The sequence below is a fragment of the Diaphorina citri genome, unplaced genomic scaffold (genome assembly GCF_000475195.1).
Source record: "Diaphorina citri unplaced genomic scaffold, Diaci psyllid genome assembly version 1.1 scaffold980, whole genome shotgun sequence".
NCBI lineage: Eukaryota > Metazoa > Arthropoda > Insecta > Hemiptera > Psyllidae > Diaphorina > Diaphorina citri.
Window position 1 is genome coordinate 53371 of NW_007378411.1, and position 19638 is coordinate 73008.

The window sequence follows — 19638 nt, forward strand, 5'->3', positions numbered from 1 at the left end:
AGGATGAGAGGTCAGCAGCTTTGTCTTCACCGTTGTAGTGAACTTTCATGGCAACTCCAGTGCTGGATTCTCCGTAAGTTTGGGTCCACTGGAAGTAAAATTGAAGAAACATTGTAATTAATTTCATGCCTCACAATTGTGGTGGTTTATGTCCCGAATTTACACCCTAATTCGAATAGTCCTCACTTATATCGCTCTTGATTTAACACTTATGCTGATGATGGCTTTCACTTACCTCTCTAGTTTTTCTGACGCTGATGTCCTTGGTGTTTTGTGATTTTTCAGCTGGGGTCAAGTTGAGGATGTTTTGGATGGTGGTGTATGGGTGTTGGGTGGCGATGAAGATTTTCTCTTCCTTGTTCTTGTTCAAAGGTTCGACCTTGAAGGCAACTTGATTGTTTTGTAAATCTAAGTCAGCGGCAGCCTTGATGGGAATGTTGACTTGGAAGTATTTGTTGTTTCCAGCAATGTAACGTTGTTGGTTGTTGGGGGTGATGAAACTGATCTTTGATTGTCCCTTACCGGCGAACCTGTAAAAATGGGTCACATTTCATGAAGCTTAGTTACCTTGAGAGACAAATATGTATTGAAATTCAAAAGTTACTGTACTAATAATCATGAGATGTTCAGAAAAAAGATCTGTTTCAAGCAATTTCCATTGATTAGTTTATACTTACAACAGTTGAGCTTCAACAGTTTCTGAATAGCGAAACTTTGGTCCTAAATAACGGCCGACCGTAAATTCTTGGAATCCGGGCCCAGGGCCATTTTTGATCTACATTGAACCTCTGGGCTTAGTTTGGTTGACTTGGGCCGTAATATAAAGTCCTGAGCACGGGAGAACTCTTTTCGACCTTCTTCAAAATTATGACCGAAAATAGCGGCCGAAGCGTACATTTCTAGAAATTCCTCCCGCGGACACTTTTGATCTACATCCTATAATGAACCTCTCTGCAAAGTTTGAGACCTCTAAACCGAAAGGTAAAGTCAGTAGAAGGCCGAACTCCTTTCACTCTTTTTCCGATGTTAAGGACCGAATAGAGGAACTTTGGCCTTAAATAACTGCCGACCGTAAATTTCTGGAAACTCAGTCCAGGGCCTTTTTTGATATACATAATTTATTGAACCTGTAAGTTTAGTTTGCTTGACTTAGTCCGAAATATTTTCGACCTTCTTCAAAATTATGACCGAAAATATCGGCCGAACCGTACATTTCTCGAACTTCGTCCCGCGGACACTTTTGACCTATAATCTGTTGACCATAAATTTCAGGAAGAGTCTTTACCTCTCCGCGCTACCTGCCTCGTTAATTGGTGGAATATTTAACTTGCTCCTTTTGCATGGAAAGCAAGCGCATTACCACTGGACCAATGGTGCCCCCTTTTAGTAAAAAATACCCTAGAACACAAAGTCTTTAGGTAAGAGGAGATAGGCCCCTTATTCTGAGTTGGTTGAGACAAGCGGTGACCATCGCAATGACTACAATGATGATGACCAAAAGAATCACCAAAACTCTGGATCCCACAACAACAACAACAACAACAACAACCATCACAACTCTGGATCTAATGACAACAAGAACAACCATATGTCCAACAAAAACTGGAAACAAGTGACTATCTGGAATAATTGCTGAACTTCTCGGGGTATATTCAGCCTCGTGAGGACAATTTTGACGAGTTGCTAACGCAGAGAAAAGAAGAAAAAAAGGTAAGACAACAAAAAGCATGATCTTAGTAATTGAGAAGTTTGCCCCTTCTGGTGACCATCTGGAATAATTGCTGAACTTCTCGGGGTATATTCAGCCTCGTGAGGACAATTGACGAGTTGCTAACGCAGAGAAAAGAAGAAAAAAAGGTAAGACAACAAAAAGCATGATCTTAGTAATTGAGAAGTTTGCCCCTTCTAGATTAAAAAAAGAAGAAGATATTTCATAGAGGGTACTTTAACATCGGACGTCTTATCGTCCCGAAATCGAGCAAAAATGATGATGGGATAGGATAGGAGAAAGCCATCCGTTCCGAGAACGAAACTTATCCATTCAGGATAAAGTACGCCGGCGCGGAAATCGATCCCGCGACCTTGCGATTACAAGGCCGGTGCGCTACCTTCCAAGCTATCTAACTGTCTACGGGTCAAAATTAGAATGAAAGTTCACTATTGGATCGACACGAGCCACATAGTTACACGAGCTTTCCGTTCATACCTGGATGGCGCCAAATTTACATACTGGGTTCGCTTAGATTAAAGGGGGCTATTACTTCGGACAACATTGCAGGATTGTGGTTTTCGCATCTTAGGTCCGGGGTCATAAACTGTTTTTAAACTCCGTTTAAGATTTAATCTCCATTTAAGGAATCTGATTGACTCGAAAGAAAGAGTTGGAAGACCACTCTAAGACATAGAAGAGCTAGAGGATGATGTGAATTCAAGAGAAAAACATTGCAGGGTTGTGGTTTTCGCATCTTAGGTCCGGGGTCATAAACTGTGTTTAAACTCCGTTTAAGATTTAATCTCCGTTTAAGGAATCTGATTGACTCGAAAGAAAGAGTTGGAAGACCACTCTAAGACATAGAAGAGCTAGAGGATGATGTGAATTCAAGAGAATCTGACATTGTTAAGGAACTTTTTCATCCTTTTGTGGGATTTTTCAGTCAATTCAGGGGCAAAGGAACTTGGGCACATTTAGGCTGTGTCCAAACAAAGTCGACGGCTGTTGATCGACGACGGTCGATCATGTGTGGTCTGACATGCATCAGAATTCTATCTGAACTCCCGATCTCCTGTTTACAAGGCAAGCTCTTTGACCATTATGTCACTGATGTGCGATGGAGTTTTTGATCTCGCTGGTGTAGTTGTCAAGAGGCTCGCCTGGTAAATAAGAAAGCGCGGAGTGTGGGACATTTTGTACCCAACATTGGTTGAGAATTTGATGTCTGGCTGGGGGACTTTAAACAGGGAGTATACCAGCCTGAATTTCCCTTGCTTAAGAAATAGCAAAGGTTGAGTGCGAAGGGCATCCACTCTTAAAATTCGTAGCCAAAACCAAATGTCAGCCAAAAGCAATCACCTTAGTTAAGGCTGATTGAGAGGCTGACGAAAAACGCCGACCCCGTCTGTACACGGGTCAAGACGAAGAAAAAGAAGAAGATGGTTTGAGAAATTGACCACAATGATATTTAATTCTAGAAGGCCACTGCTGTTTGTTGTTTTTAATCGTTAAAGGAATGCCTTAAGAAAAAAAAAAAAAAAAAAAAAAAGGAAATTGACATGCAATCCTCTTCCTCCAACAACGATGGTGCCAACGCCAAAATCCAAGTCAACAAGAAAGACCAAAGAGCCTCCAAGAACAGCGTTACTGAAGTCACCGACAACCAAAACCAAAGAATTGCTCAGATCTACGCTCTGCCCAGTGGAGAAGTCATCGTCAACATGCCCAACCATGGACTTAGACTCAACTACGATGGAAGCCGCGTTCAAGTTCAAGCCACCGACCGTTTCAGAGACGGAGTTCGTGGACTCTGTGGATCTTTCACTGGAGAAAAAGCCACCGACTTCATCACCCCAAGAAACTGCATCGTCAGAGAAGCCAAAGACTTCGTTGCCACCTACTCCTTGTCCTCTAACAACAGAGACAACTCCAGACTCTCTAACCAAGACTTCTGTGCCCCCAAGAGACAAGTTCAATTCCAATGATTTTATCCAAACAGACAAGATTCGTTCTCGGAAAGGCTGGCTTTCTCTTGTCCTGTCCTCTTTCTCTCGGAGCGGATTTTATCCTAAACAGACAAGATTCGTTCTCGGAACGGCTGGCTTTCTCCTGTCCTGTCCTCTTTCTCTCGGAGCGGATTTTATCCTACATCTTGTGGGAGCTCAAGCTCTTAGATCAGAGAAAAAGTGATTAATCAACCCTAATTTTGAAAAAAAAGTCGCCCGCGGCACAATTTATTTCTGGTGCGAATTGGGGATTCAAAAAGCAAGGTCAGAAAAAAAAAAAAAGATTGAGGAATTATTGATTTCGAACCGGCTAGCGGCTTAGGGTCATTATTGTTTGAAAAAATCGGGGGGGGGGGGGGGGGGGGGACCCACCCCTAAAACGCGCGCCCCCCCCCCCCCCCACCCCGGCTCGGCGCCCCCCTACCCTTAAACCGCGGCTGCCCCCTCCCCTAGACCCGATGCTGGCTACGCCCATGAACTGGTATGCTACCTACAAGAATAATACTGATTGATCTCTGTCATAATGATTCCAGAAAGGTCTGGTTTCAGCAATCTTCAGAGATCAGTAATACGGGAAATAAGGTTCAAAAAATTTCCACCAAACATAAAATGGGAAGAATTCCCTGATGACTTTCAATATCATACATTGTAGCACAGATAAGCGTGTGTGAACAGATAAGCGCGAAGAAAAGTGCTGACAGAAAGTTTCAATTTCATATAAAAGGCCTGGCAGCCCATAACTCGATCACTCAGTTTTGTTGGGATCATATTGCAACAATGTGGTCTCCAGTAGTACTCGGTTGTTTGTTAGGTAAGCTTTCCATTACCCTACTCACAGCTTCACAGTACCTTTGTTTTAGTTTATACTTTGAATATTTTCTCTTGAAGTTTGGATTTCAGTGTTTATTAAAAGTGATCCATCCATTGTTTTTCTCGTGTTTTATTCTCAGTGTCGAAAATATCTAAATCTGAATGGTGAATTTTTTGTGGTGAAGCTAAGAGCCCCAACTTGATATTTTTTAGGGTTTCACACTATTACTAAATGCCTCCTGTGCTAGTCTCAAATCTAATAAGTCTCTTTTTGAAAATCTCAGCAGCAAAGGTGTCGAAAAACTTTGACTCTGCCGGGAATTGAACCAAGGACATTACAAACTGTGGTATTGGAGTTAAATGGCTCTTGTGCTAGTCTCAAATCTAATAAGTCTATTTTTGAAAATCTCAGCAGCAAAGGTGTCGAAAAACTTTGACTCTGCCGGGAATTGAACCAAGGACATTACAAACTGTGGTATTGGAGATACCTTTTTTTTTCTTTCTTTTTTTTAGTTAATTATCGCTTATAAATTTGGTAGTCTTAGGAAATACTCGTAATATAGTAACACTAATTTTTATTTCTTTGTTTTTACAGTGACAAGCTGTGTTCTTGCTAATAGCAATAACAACAATGATAATAACGGAAACAACAATCAAAGTAAATTGGAACTTAACATTCATACAATTTATGACATTAGTATGTAGTTCGAAGAAACTCAAGCTCCAGGTAGTAATTGAATAATCAACCATTCGAAATCAAAGTAAATTGGAACTTAACATTCATACAATTTCTGACATTAGTATGTAGTTTGAAGAAACTCAGGCTCCAGGTAGTAATTGACTAATTGAGTGCCAGCTAAATAAGAGGTTCGTATAACACAAGTGTAATAATAATTCATTTCTTATATTTTAGCGCCCAAAACGCCAAAGCTGCCAAGAAAATGTTGAGCCCCAAGACCTACGGACTCCAATACTCCAAGAACTACCTGTCATCTTACGCCATGAAAGAAGAAAACAAGTAAATTGGAACTTAACATTCATACAATTTATGACATTAGTATGTAGTTCGAAGAAACTCAAGCTCCAGGTAGTAATTGACTAATTGAGTGCCAGCTAAATAAGAGGTTCGTATAACACAAGTGTAATAATAATTCATTTCTTATATTTTAGCGCCCAAAACGCCAAAGCTGCCAAGAAAATGTTGAGCCCCAAGACCTACGGACTCCAATACTCCAAGAACTACCTGTCATCTTACGCCATGAAAGAAGAAAACTCAGGTTACGTCAAGAACGTCAACACCATCGGAAGTGAAGACAGCATCTTACCCAAAGGAATTTTCTTGTCCATGAAGAGAATCCTTGGAGGACTTGAAATGGAAAAGGACAGAGTAAGTAGAAATACTTACTTTAGCAGTTTAAGATAATCTAGTATTAGCTATAATAATTTCATTAATAATAAGGGAAGAAAGGAAATGGGCGTATCAATACGTGTGGTTTAAAATATGGACAAAATCCGACATAGTGTCTTGAGAAAAAGACCAAGATTACTGATGATTCTATTAATTTAATAATTATTTCTTTACAGCTCAATGTCATGACTGCTAGTGTCAGCGACTTATTGGGATTGTTGGAAAACAAATAGTGTCTTGAGAAAAAGACCAAGATTAATGATGATTCTATTAATTTAATAATTATTTCTTTACAGCTCAATGTCATGACTGCTAGTGTCAGCGACTTATTGGGATTGTTGGAAAACCAATTCAGTACCGAAGAATCTAGAAGACAAGAAAAGAACGCCAAGCAATCCTCCAACAACGACTCACACTCTACCGAAAAGATTGCCCAGATGTTGAACATCAAGAGAGAACAAGCCGAACAAGTTGAAGCTCAAATCTACGCAACCATCTTCGGAGGAAACAGACTCTTCGCTTTTGACAACCACACCGTAGAACAGATCCCAAGAAGTGAGTGCCCCTACAAACATCATATTCTCAATCGATATAGTACATAAATTCCAAATCAAATTCTTGACACACTCGCTAATTTTATTGAATAGATAACATCCGAAATCCAAAAAATAATAGAAAAAACTTTGCGGTGGTTATTAACCCAAAAAGAATTATTTCATTTTTATCATTTTAGCCCTCAAGGCCGTTGCCGCTCAACTCCAAAACGGACAAAACTTCAACTACACCAAATTGTACAGTGCTCAGGACTTTATATTTCGGCCCAAGTCAACCAAACTAAGCCCAGAGGTTCAATGTAGATCAAAAAGGCCCTGGGCCCGGATTCCAAGAATTTACGGTCGGCCGTTATTTAGGACCAAAGTTTCGCTATTCAGAGCTTAACATTGGAAAACGAGTGAAAGGAGTTCGGTCTTCTACTGACTTTACCTTTCGGGTCAGGGGTTTCAAATTTTGCAGAGAGGTTCATTATAGAATGTAGATCAAAAGTGTCTGCGGGACGTTCATCGAGAAATGTACGGTTTGGCCGCTATTTTCGGCCATAATTTTGAAGAAAGTTGAAAAAAATTCTCCGTCCTCGGGACTTTAGATTTCAGACTAAGTCAAGCAAACTAAACCCCCAGAGGTTCAATAAATTATGTAGATCAAAAAAGGCCCTGGGCCCGATTTCCTGAAATGTAGGGTCGGTCATTATTGAGTTCCAACTTCCTAAGTTTTGCTATTCAGGGCTTAACATTGGAAAAAGAGGTAAAGGAATTCGGCTTTTTACTGACTTTACCTTTCGTCTCAGGGATCTCTAACTTTGCAGGTCAATAAATTATGTAGATCAAAAAAGGCCCTGGGCCCGATTTGTAGGGTCGGTCATTATTGAGTTCCAACTTCCTAAGTTTTGCAATTCAGGGCTTAACATTGGAAAAAGAGGTAAAGGAATTCGGCTTTTTACTGACTTTACCTTTCGTCTCAGGGATCTCTAACTTTGCAGAGAGGTTCATTATAGGATGTGGATAAAAGTGTCCGCGAGACAAACTTCGGGAAATGTACGGTTCGGTCATGATGTTGAAGAAGGTCTAAAATAGTTCGCCGTGCTTGTAATAGTGCATGATTTATTGTTTTAAAATTTAGACTGTTGATTTAGACGTAGAAGCAAGAAGCATAGTACCCACTATATGTAGGGCGCTCTTTTACTGTTGTCATATTGTAGGATACAATTCCATTCTTGGTCGGGATTTGAACCCCCTTGATGTAAAGGAGTCTTGGATTTTCACTGAGTAGTTTATATTTGTTCATAATTTTCAGTATTAATGAATTTATTTAATTTTGACATCCTTTATAAATACTATTAGTAAAATAGTATCATGATTTTAATATGAAAAGTAATTGAATTATTGAATTAGCGTACGTAGAGTCCTATAATATTGAAAGCTATATCTTGAAAAACGACTTAGTAGAGGATTATAAATTCTTAGGCTAACGCTGGCGCTTTATTTAGATATCTATGCCCTCCAGCGGAAGGACCTATGGACTCAGCACAAGACCGAAAAGTACCTATGCAAAGGATAAGGTGTCCAAACATTAAAGGCTGATACTTTCACAAGGATAAAGTAAGTTTAGGAGTGGTAAAGTACTTTTCAAATAAAGGCTTACCGCGGGCATTGTTGTTTCCGTTATTATCATTGTTGTTATTGCTATTAGCAAGAACACAGCTTGTCACTGTAAAAACAAAGAAATAAAAATTAGTGTTAGTATATTACGAGTATTTCCTAAGACTACCAAACTTATAACGGATACTTAATTATCTAAAAAAAAAAGAAAGAAAAAAAAGGTATCTCCAATACCACAGTTTGTAATGTCCTTGGTTCAATTCCCGGCAGAGTCAAAGTTTTTCGACACCTTTGCTGCTGCATTCTTGGTCGGGATTTGAACCCCCTTGATGTAAAGGAGTCTTGGATTTTCACTGAGTAGTTTATTATATTTGTTCATAATTTTCAGTATTAATGAATTTATTTAATTTTGACATCCTTTATAAATACTATTAGTAAAATAGTATCATGATTTTCAAGCTTAGAAAGATATATTTAGAAGGAAAAGAAGAAGAATATTTACTTTCTGTGCTGATATTTCATGTTTACATATATATTTCTCTAGGAAACTAAAGCTACATTGGTGGGATCTACTACTAATTAACTAAATAAGGACTACTCTACGTGCTAAATTCTAAATCTACGACTAAGTTCAACTATTCTACAAAATAAATAATCCCATGGGAAGTTATTCCAAGGTTGTGCCGTTCTATTTAGGCAGCAACACATTTGGTTGGTACTTCAACGGTGATGGTCTTGTTGGGGTTTTTCTTTTGCATGGCAGCGATGTGTTCACCTCTGCGAGCTTGTTCTTTCCATTGTCTGGCTAACTGTCCGTCTTGAACACAGTGGGCATCGATCTGCAAACAGAAAACACAAATTAGTTAGTAACTTATTCAATGTCCTTGGGATTGTAGAATCATACCTTATTCTGTGTTCAGTGTATGTTTGGCTATCATGGTAAGGAATCCTAGTAATTTGTTATCATTATACAATTAATTAGTGATCACGTACAATTAGTAACTTCTTCAATGTCCTTGTGATTGTAGAATCATAGCTTATTCTGTGTTCAGTGTATGTTTGGCTATCATGGTAAGGAATCCTAGTAATTTGTTATCATTGTACAATTAATTAGTGATCACGTACCTTCTTTTCAACGGTGTTTTCAGCACGGTATCCTTGGTTACATTGGGGCATGGCCTTGGTACTGCTCCAATAATCCCAATAAGTCGCTGACACTAGCGGTCATGACTGCGAACTGTAAATAATTAGGGATACATTGTCATCAGTAAAATTGTACGATTTTACCAGTATTGAGATTCTTCGGTACTGAATTGGTTCTCCAATAATCCCAATAGGTCGCTGACACTAGCGGTCATGACTGCGAACTGTAAATAATTAGGGATACATTGTCATCAGTAAAATTGTACGATTTTACCAGTATTGTTGATCGTTTTAGAGTAATCTAGAGAATAATACATGTCCCTTTCTCTATTCGATTATGTTAATATCCATTTTTACACCAATATTTGGTTTTTCATGCGTTGCCTAGATCACCTATTTACTATTGTCAGCAGCATTACATTTCCAAACTAAAGCAGTAGGTACAAAATTTTAATACAATACTTACTCTGTCCTTTTCCATTTCAAGACCTCCAAGAACTCTTCTCAGAGAGGCAGAAATTCCTTTGGGTAAGATGCTGTCCTCGCTTCCGATGGTTTGGAAGTTCTTGATGTAACCCAAGTTTTCTTCCTTCATGGCGTAAGATGACAGGTAGTTCTTGGAGTATTGCAGTCCGTAGGTCTTGGGGCTCAACATTTTTTTGGCAGCTTTGGCGTTTTGGGCGCTAAAATATAAGAAATGAATTATTATTACACTTGTGTTATACGAACCTCTTATTTAGCTGGCACTCAATTATTCAATTACTACCTGGAGCCTGAGTTTCTTCAAACTACATACTAATGTCATAAATTGTATGAATGTTAAGTTCCAATTTACTTTGATGTCAAATGGATGGTTTTACTTACAATTCTTGAAGTTTGGGGTGTTGTTGTTCAGCAGCGCTTTCGATGGCGGATTTGACAGCAGAGTTAGTTGCATGTCAATAACATGTTCTCCGTTGTTCAAGACGATTTTGAGTTCCTTTTTGTTTTCTCCGGATTGTTTGACCAGGATGGTGACGTTTTCTTGTCTTTGGGTTTTGTAGTCAACTCTGTTGTCTTTTCTTTGTTTGGGAGCAGAAGTCATGAGCACGTACCAAGAGTCTTTTTCAAGGTTCAGTGGGTAGGTCTTGTTGTCGAAGGTTTGACCGGATGATCCATCAGCAACACACACAGCTGAAACACAAAATTAGCAAAAGTATTAGGTACTTTAAGTAAGGTAAGTACCCAACCTATGTATTTTATTTGCGATTTGAAAATACCATTCAACCATTAACTGAAATTTTCTTTTAACACTAAAAATGACAAGACAATGCATACAAGTGCAATTGAGCAATTGTTTGTGTATGTTCTGTAAAATTATACTCACGGTTGTATTGGCCATTGAATGCAGCGTATCCTACTCTTTGGTCTACATCGTATTGAGCGTTTTTTAAAAATGACAAGACAATGCATACAAGTGCAATTGAGCAATTGTTTAGGTATGTTCTGTAAAATTATACTCACGGTTGTATTGGCCATTGAATGCAGCGTATCCTACTCTTTGGTCTACATCGTATTGAGCGTTTTGGATGAGGATGTGTTTAGCCATGTTGGAAAGTGGGAGGTTGTTGAATTGAGAGTTGGCGTGTGGGGCTTCAATGGAAACATTGACGGATTTGTGGTCTTCAGCAATGTTCACTCTGACTTTCAATTGGTCGGCTTGGTTGGAAACAGCAACAACATTTTCAGAATTGTAAGCAAATCCAGCGTAACGGGCGATTCTGTAGAGTTGGTAGGTTGCGTTCATCAGCTTTTGTGGGATCTTTTCGTATTTGATGGTGAGAGAGTATTCATCAAGAGCATTGGATCTAGCAGTGACGTTGCGGCAAGCATTGAGAGCATAGTCTCTTTGTTCCATTTGTTTTCTGCATTGTTCAGCTTGTGGGTGGTTGGCAATGTATTGTTTGCGTTGTTCGGATTGTTCGAGTTTAGCCTTGATGCTGATTTTAGCTCCAGATTGAGCATTCTCTCCCCACATGGCTTCAGCGGCGATTTGCATGGCAGGGTCTTCCTTTTCAGATCTCATGAAGTTCATTTCGGAAAGTTGGGGAACTTGAGCAGTGGCGGCAACAGCCATCTGAAAGTGAAAGGGAAAATTGATATTTAAGAGAGCTTTTGATTAGGCCTTTTGTAACATTCAAATTTTTCCTCTACCTACTGTGAAATGTTGAATCAATGTTGTACGATAGATTTGTTTTATACTTACTTCAAATTTGGATGATTGAGCCGGAGAAGCATGGTAGAAGAACAGGAACTTGGAATTCTTGTCAACTGGGCTCTTGGCAATGGCAGCAGTCAAAACATATTGAGCGTTGTTGTTTCCTTCGAATTCGGTCAGGATTTCAACTACAGTAGCGGCAGCATCTGGAAATACAAAGAAAAATCAAGAGCTTAAATCGAGACAGTAACTTTTAGAAGAACCCATTTTGATGTTCATAATGTATTAATCAAAGGAATCAATGGTACTTTTTATATCATTAAAAGTAGTGGTAGAGATGTGATCGTAATACCTACCTTTGATTCCAGAAGTAGCTTTGTGTAAGAGTTCTTCTTGGCGTTTTTCAGCTCCATTTTTGGATGGGGTGGATGGAATAGCGGATGAAGCTCTAGCTTCAAGAGGACTGTTGTTAGCATTGTCATTGTTGTTTTTGTCAGCGTTTCTCAGTCGGCTTTCTTCGTTGTTTCTGTAGCTAGCGTAGAATCTAATAGCCTTGGCAGATGATTTTTGGGCATCGTAGGAAACAATGAATCTGTGTCTGTTGATTTCAACGTTGAAGTTGTTCAACAAGGCGTAGGCATAGGAGTTAAGGTCATGACCTTGCATGGATCTCAAGAAGGATGAGAGGTCAGCAGCTTTGTCTTCACCGTTGTAGTGAACTTTCATGGCAACTCCAGTGCTGGATTCTCCGTAAGTTTGGGTCCACTGGAAGTAAAATTGAAGAAACATTGTAATTAATTTCATGCCTCACAATTGTGGTGGTTTATGTCCCGAATTTACACCCTAATTCGAATAGTCCTCACTTATATCGCTCTTGATTTAACACTTATGCTGATGATGGCTTTCACTTACCTCTCTAGTTTTTCTGACGCTGATGTCCTTGGTGTTTTGTGATTTTTCAGCTGGGGAGAGTCAGATGAGCTAGAGTTGGAGCTGGAAGAATCGCGACCTTGTTTCCAGTTTTTGTTGGACATAGGGTTGTTTTTGTTGTCATTGGATCCAGAGTTGTGATGGTTGTTGTTGTTGTGGGATCCAGAGTTTTGGTGATTCTTTTGGTCATCATCATTGTAGTCATTGTCTCTGTCTGTTAGCAAGAACACTGGTTGCTACTGTAAAAATAATGGAAATAAAATATTAGTGGAATCCTAGTAGGTAAACTGAGTAAAGAGGTAGAGTTAGTGAGCGTACTAGTTGTCTCACATAATGAGAACCTTTGTAATAATGGCAGATGGAATTTTTAGTACCTCTTAACCTAGGCACTAGCAATCAAAATTGGTCTAATTTTGTAGGATTTTCCTCACTTAGAATAATTCAAAAATATATACTTAGATCTTAACTCACCACGGGCGTTGTTGTTGTAGTTGTTGTTTCCGTTGTCATTGTTGTTGTTGTTGTTGTTGTTGTTGTTGCTGTTAGCAAGAACACTGGTTGCTACTGTAAAAATAATGGAAATAAAATATTAGTGGAATCCTAGTAGGTAAACTGTATTGAGTTAGATTAATCTAGCAAATTACTGTTATTTTAATTAATTTTCTTTGTGGGAAAAAAACTCAAGTAACTAGGTGGGTACCTACAAATTTAGAGTGGAACTTTTTTCCAAAATTGGAAATCAATTAAGTTATGCTATAGTTATGATTATTATTATTAGTGGCTTTTGCGAATTGGAAAAACTTCGTTAAAAAATTCAAAAGAGATGGAAAAAATCAATAGTTAGCACTCGTAGCTCTAAAATAAAAATGGTATTTTGCAAGTATTAGCAGAGCTTTTAATAAACACTGAAGTCAAAAATTTGAGAGAAAATATTCAAAGTAGGTATAAGTTTAAAAAAAGCACTTTGATAGGGTAATGGAAAGCTTACCTAACAAACAACCGAGTACCACTGGAGACCACATTGTTGCAATATGATCCCAACAAAACTGAATGATCGAGTTATGGGCTGCCAGGCCTTTTATATGAAATTGAAACTTTCTGTTCAGCACTTTTCTTCGTTATCTCCACGTGTGAAATGCTTCCTATACATACTCACAGCTATTGAGATGTTCTTCTGAAGATGATAAGTGTAGTTTTTCAGCCAAGTCCTTTCGTGTGATACTGTGATAAATAAGTATGTTCAAATTTATTTAAGGCTGAAACCTAGCTGATTCTGCTTTAGATTATGCCAGCACACGTTGATACCAAACCGTATGGTATAAAATGTGCTGTTAGCTATTTCGAGGTGAATTCAATCTCGTGAGGAAATGGAGGATGATTTATGAATTAAATTCCGCCAAATATACTGCTGCTTTAACCGCGATTTGAAGAAGAAGAAGAAGATAAAAAAAAGCTCAACCTCACTAGCCTACTTGAGTTCCTACTTTTGGTATAGGTACTTTATACAATTAATTCGTGAGAACATACATATTAGAACGGATAACAAAACCAAATGTCAGCCCAAAGCAATCACTCTCGGGCTGATTGAGAGGCTGACGAAAAACGCCGATCCCGTCTGAACACGGGAAAAGGCGAAGAAGAAGAAGAAGACTGTTTAACATACATATTAGAATGGGTAACAAAACCAAATGTCAGCCCAAAGCAATCACCCTAGGGCTGATTGAGAGGCCGACGAAAAACGCCGATCCCGTCTGAACACGGGAAAAGGCGAAGAAGAAGGTGGTACGGGACGGGACGTGAGTCGGGACTTGTAACTAGGTACATTTTAGGAAGAGAAATTTTATTGCGAAATTAATGTATTCTCCTTCTTAATCGGTTCCCCTTAGCCCTTACTTTAATTCGAGAGCTAAATATTCATTGTACTGAAAACATGAAATTCCTTTTCCTGTTTTCAGGAAAGAAGACTTTAATTCAAGGGCTGAATAGATGAAATTCCTCATCCTGTTTTCAGGAAAGAAGACTTTAATTCAAGGGCTGAATATTCATTGGGCTGAAAACATGAAATTCCTTTTCCTGTTTCCAGGAAAGAATGTGATTTCTTCTTCTTCTTCTTCTTCTTCTTCTTCTTCTTCTTCTTCTTCTTCTTCTTCTTCAAGGGCTGAAAACATGAAATTCCTTTTCCTGTTTCCAGGAAAGAATTTGATTTCTTCTTCTTATTCTTTTTCTAGAACAGGTAGGTAAGGGCTAAATTCATTGTGCTGAAAACAAGTTACCTTACATATTTTCATTTTCTTTGTATAGAAAAGCTTTTATTTTCAGTCCCCCCTTTTTTTTACCAAGGTATTAACTGGGTCAACTTTTCACGTTCTAGTACAGGAAAACGAGGCCTCATCAGCAACCGGGAGATAAAATAAAGAAAGAAAATTCGCCGACTCTGAGATATTTTTCTTATCTTCATTCACCTTCCATCATACTCAGTAACAATCCGTCAAAAGTGTGTTGGGTAATCTTGTACAAAGGAAAGCGAATACGCGAGGCTGTCATAGGTCGTATAACCGTTCCGATTTTTCCTCGTGAAAAAAACAGGTTCGGTTCTCTGGTTGATTTTCAATAGGTTTATCAAACGCTGTCTTCCCTAAGGTATGGGTCTGAACTCTAAAGTATTGATGGAAAAATTAATATACCTACGTAAATGACCATTTCTTCTGAATAGACTTACAAATCCTGACTTATTTTATTTTTAAAAGGTATTTTAAATGTCGTTCGTCAATCTTATATTATAAAAACAATCAATGTTTGGATCCGCCACGGCACTAACAACCGTAAGCTACTGAATGTTAATTGGAAGATCTCGTCTTTCAGTTTATTTTTTCAAGGATTAACCAATTTCCAAGCGGTAACACTTTCAATTCTAGAGTTTCAGTTTTTTCCCTCGGGAAAAATAAATAAATAATAATATAGTGAAGCTTTTTTGCTAAAAGGATGGGCGTGAATGTTTAGCTGATTACTTACCATGCGGTCAATTTGGTGGCATCGGATTGGCTGGATGAAGAGGCCTTGTTTTGTTGGTAGTAGAGTTCGTGAGTGGCGGCTTCCAGTTGTTTGGCGTCCCTCACACGCAAAGAAAAAAGGTAGTAACCATCAGCCCTGGAATTTCCATATAAACACATGGCCTTGACGTCACAATCCGTCCATTGTACTTTCATTGAAACAAATCTTGGATGTCAGCATTTTCTTATCGTGTATAAGTGGACCGTATCATCCATGTAGTAACCTGACATAGCTGGGAGGCCGTATCATTGTTCATAGTTCATTTAAACTTAGTAGGTATTCTTTCAAGACCCATTTTTTCCTTCTCCTTATTTAACTAATAACAGATTGGTAGGGTTTAAGGGAAGAAATCCTAATCAAATTTACTTTAGTTTAAAATAGGAAAACTTTCGACAGTGGAAAATCACCACTTTCTGAGGAGCACTGACTTATTTTATTTTTAAAAGGTATTTTAAATGTCGTTCCTCAATAAATTATAACTTCATAGACTTGGGATTGGGACTCGAACCATCAATGTTTGGATCCGCTACGGCACTAACAACCGTAAGCTACTGAATGTTAATTGGAAGATCTCGTCTTTCAGTTTATTTTTTCAAGGATTAACCAATTTCCAAGCAGATGAAATAGGATGTTCCTCACACGCAAAGAAAAAAGGTAGTAATTAGCCCTGGAAATTCCATATAAACACATGGCCTTGACGTCACAATCCGTCCATTGTACTTTCATTGAAACAAATCTTGGATGTCAGCATTTTCTTATCGTGTATAAGTGGACCGTATCATCCATGTGGTAACCTGACATAGCTGGGAGGCCGTATCATTGTTCATAGTTCATTTAAACTTGGTCTTTTCTTTCTGTTGACCGAAGTTGTAGGTAGTAGGTAGGTATTCTTTCAAGACCCATTTTTTCCTTCTCCTTATTTAAATAATAACAGATTGGTAGGTTTAAGGGAAGAAATCCTAATCAAATTTACTTTAGTTTAAAATAGGAAAACTTTCGACAGTGGAAAATCACCACTTTCTGAGGAGCTGGATGAAGAGCTGCTGGAGTCAGAAGAGCTAGAGCTGGAGCTGTAAGAATCGCGACCTTGTTTCCAGTTTTTGTTGGACATATGGTTGTTTTTGTTGTCATTGGATCCAGAGTCGTGATGGTTGTTGTTGTTGTGGGATCCAGAGTTTTGGTGATTCTTTTGGTCATCATCATTGTAGTCATTGTCTTAATATTAATTCATATACCTATCTGAAAAATAATCAAAGTTCAATTATAGAATACCTACCCCTACTAATATTACGTAACGTAGTCGTAGGTTCCAAAGAAAAATTCAAAAAGCTTGTAAGGCATTGCAAAAATATATTAACAATAGTATACATATTTATTTGAATTTCATTTCTTTGTTTGCAGGTAAAGAAAAAGTATAACAAAAAGCTTAGGCTATATACTTAAACACTATGTAAAATGTAAATTATATAATTTCATTAAATAGGTTTTTAAAGATCTATCTGAATTCCAACTAGACAAAAATTCATTATCTTTGGCATTGAAACAGGACCTTTGCTAGTAGAAGGTACCCTTTCCCCTCTTTCAATGTCTTTTCATTGGTCAAGGGTTACAATGGCCATAGAGATGTTTTATAAAATTAAAAGCTTAGGCTATATACTTAAACACTATCTCATTTAAAATGTAAATTATATAATTTCATTAAATAGATTTTTAAAGATCTATCTGAATTCCAACTAGACAAAAATTTATTATCTTTGGCATTGAAACAGGAACTTTGCTAGTAGAAGGTACCCTTTCCCCTCTTTCAATGTCTTTTCATTGGTCAAGGGTTACAATGGCCATAGAGATGTTTTGTGAAATGATTGTCTATAGGTGTTTTGGAAGAGTTTAGCATAAACCAAGGAGTGCATTAGATATAGCACAATTGTTGGATTTACATAATAAATTTGTTGGTTTTTAAGTACATCATGATCACGAAATTTACCTAGAATGTTTATGAAGTATAAACTTTACAAATCTAACGATTGTACATATTTTATGGAATAGTGAGAGGAATATGCTTTATTGTGGATCTGGCATCTACATAAAAGCCAAACCAATATGGAATCACTTTTAGCACCATCATCAGTATCATCACCATTCCTTTTTGGTATTTACAGTAATTATGAAGGTTAGGAAATGTTACATTTTTAGAGAAAATACCATGCTTAGAAATTGCACTTTATTGTAAATCTGGCATCTACATAAAAGCCAAACCAATATGGAATCACTTTTAGCACCATCATCACCATTCCTTTTTGGTATTTACAGTAATTATGAAGGTTAGGAAATGTTACATTTTTAGAGAAAATACCATGCTTAGAAATTGCTCATAATGGAGTGTGACTACACCATCTTTATCTTCATCATGTTGACTAAATGATGTTGTCAGTAAATTTAACATCACACAACAATGAATGAAATCATCAAACAATATTGTGCCCTTTCCATGATGATCAAACTTCTTCATGAGAATATCAACAGTATTGTCACCTAACCGGTAGCCAAATGTTCCCAGTGCAGTTTTCAACTCAAGCTTATCAATGTTTCCTGAGTTATCTTTATCAAATGATTTGAAACAACTTTGCCAATCTGTAACATATTTCCATAGGGCACCAAAATCTTCAAATGAGATCTGTCCAGTGTTGTTCTTATCAAACATGCCTGAAACATAGAAATGACAATTTTTTTAAAACCTCTCTAAGGGCAATTCTAATTTTATTAGACAAGAATATTTAACAATACATATAACATGAACAGAACAATTTATTAAAATTCGCTATAACTTACATCTCAATGATATTTGCCTTAAGAAACAGCATCTTGGATTTTTCTTTCTCTTGTTTCAAATAATTATTGTCTTATCTTAAAACCTCTCTAAGGGCAATTCTAATTTTATTGGACAAGAATATTTAACAATACATATAACATGAACAGAACAATTTATTAAAATTCACTATAACTTACATCTCAATGATATTTGCCTTAAGAAACAGCATCTTGGATTTTTCTTTCTCTTGTTTCAAATAATTATTGTCTTATCTTGGTTCATACAATTGGTTAGGTATGTATATTTCTGGGATAATCCTTATACTGATTGTGATTAACTTACCGATCATGAGTCGTACAGTTTCTGCATTAAAAGGTTTCCAGGTCCCATTTGATAGTGCCATTTGTAGCTCATTTGTTGAGATTAAACCACTTTTGTCTCTATCAACTCTGAAAAATCATAAATATTTCATTTTAAAAGTTTTTTTCCCCCTGATTTATGCTTTGAGAAGGTATATTTTGCTTTAGGTATTTGACTATTGTAGAACCAAGAGATTTTCAGTCTTCACAGCCTGAACAACTATCATACATAGTAGGTTGGTATAGTTTGCTAGACTTATGTAATTAAACCTTAATCTAGTCTATCTTCATTTCAGTACTGAGAAACACCATCATAAGGATGATTCAAAAACTCTCGGTAATAGGTACCTCCCTTACCTTTGAAAGATATCTCTCAAAAATTCAGGTGGTGGCATAGCCATGGTTGTAGTTGTCTGTAGGAATGTTGAAGTACAATTTGCTCTTAGCGGTGAAGCTAAATTACTATTTCTCAGGAAATTTAAAAAAATTAATCAGTAATGTAAAAAGAATTTTTTTTTCTTTTTAATTTTTGAAAATTTGACCACTTTTTTGTTTACACTTTCAAAATTTGCTAACTTTACGAGTGTAGATTGTACATGTGGGAAGCTAGCCACTATTTTCACCCTGCAGTGGTTCTCAACCTGGGTCAGGGATGGTACGCGTACGGTTTTTGCCGTACTTGTACGACTTTTGACTTTTCGATGAAATGTAAGGTGCGGTTACGGTAGAAAGTCTGTTTCACAACATTCTCAGAGCTCAAAGCAAAGGCAACATTTCACTGCAGCAGAAGATTTTTTTTTTTATAAACCTCAGGATAATATTGACATGGGACTGAAAATATTAGAGGATAAAGAGTAGAAAAGCATTTCTTTAAGAAAAGTAGACATCTTCATTTATTTATCATGTACCTATATCAACATTTCTACAAACAGCCTAAAGAGCAGAAGAAAATACTCAAATTTAGTAACGTTTTACCTTTTACAAACCATGGGGTTCGTACGTTACGGGTCATGTATAGCAGATTTTTTTTTTTTTTTTTTCTCAAAAGTAACTACCAA

The 19638-nt window shown here is 37.4% G+C and overlaps 3 protein-coding genes and 1 long non-coding RNA gene across 5 annotated transcripts; 1 reads left to right on the top strand and 3 right to left on the bottom strand.

The window, feature by feature from the left end:
* Window positions 1-5422: 5422 nt before the first annotated feature.
* On the top strand, window positions 5423-7306 carry LOC103513509 (vitellogenin-2-like). Its single transcript, XM_026826681.1, has 5 exons — window positions 5423-5520; window positions 5778-5914; window positions 6232-6490; window positions 6669-6788; window positions 7281-7306. The coding sequence occupies exons 1-5, from the start codon at window positions 5469-5471 to the stop codon at window positions 7304-7306; spliced, it is 594 nt and encodes a 197-aa protein (XP_026682482.1). The 5' UTR covers window positions 5423-5468.
* A 2859-nt stretch (window positions 7307-10165) lies between these two features.
* LOC103513510 (vitellogenin-2-like) lies at window positions 10166-12413 on the bottom strand (the record flags this gene model as incomplete). Its single annotated transcript, XM_026826682.1, has 5 exons — window positions 12344-12413; window positions 11788-12196; window positions 11480-11637; window positions 10738-11350; window positions 10166-10407 (listed from the first exon to the last, which is right to left on the bottom strand). Coding segments are annotated over exons 2-5 (1383 nt in total), but the record flags the coding sequence as incomplete, so codon positions are not given.
* A 426-nt stretch (window positions 12414-12839) lies between these two features.
* LOC113469173 lies at window positions 12840-13437 on the bottom strand. The gene is made up of 2 exons (XR_003392675.1): window positions 13350-13437; window positions 12840-12925 (listed from the first exon to the last, which is right to left on the bottom strand). It is a non-coding gene; the product is annotated as an uncharacterized LOC113469173 (long non-coding RNA).
* A 3751-nt stretch (window positions 13438-17188) lies between these two features.
* LOC103513497 (programmed cell death protein 6-like) lies at window positions 17189-19150 on the bottom strand. Of its 2 annotated transcripts, none has more exons than XM_008478332.3 (4): window positions 18938-19148; window positions 18564-18670; window positions 17630-18115; window positions 17189-17469 (listed from the first exon to the last, which is right to left on the bottom strand). In XM_008478332.3, the coding sequence occupies exons 1-3, from the start codon at window positions 18979-18981 to the stop codon at window positions 17745-17747; spliced, it is 522 nt and encodes a 173-aa protein (XP_008476554.1). In that variant the 5' UTR covers window positions 18982-19148; the 3' UTR covers window positions 17189-17469; window positions 17630-17744. The 2 variants fall into 2 exon arrangements, with proteins under 2 accessions (XP_008476554.1, XP_008476555.1); XM_008478333.3 differs by having other exon boundaries at window positions 17209-17614; window positions 17766-18115; window positions 18938-19150.
* Between the last annotated feature and the right edge of the window lie 488 nt (window positions 19151-19638).

Excerpts from the sequence above, each read along its gene's own strand:
- LOC103513509 (XM_026826681.1), top strand. The coding sequence starts at position 5,469 with ATGTTGAGCCCCAAGACCTACGGACTCCAATACTCCAAGAACTACCTG. Across the intron at positions 5,915-6,231 it reads TTGAAATGGAAAAGGACAGA|CTCAATGTCATGACTGCTAG; the intron begins GTAAGTAGAAAT and ends ATTTCTTTACAG. Across the intron at positions 6,491-6,668 it reads CGTAGAACAGATCCCAAGAA|CCCTCAAGGCCGTTGCCGCT; the intron begins GTGAGTGCCCCT and ends TTATCATTTTAG.
- LOC103513497 (XM_008478332.3), bottom strand. The coding sequence starts at position 18,981 with ATGGCTATGCCACCACCTGAATTTTTGAGAGATATCTTTCAAAG. Across the intron at positions 18,671-18,937 it reads TTGAGAGATATCTTTCAAAG|AGTTGATAGAGACAAAAGTG; the intron begins GTAAGGGAGGTA and ends ATGATTTTTCAG. Across the intron at positions 18,116-18,563 it reads AACTGTACGACTCATGATCG|GCATGTTTGATAAGAACAAC; the intron begins GTAAGTTAATCA and ends TCTATGTTTCAG.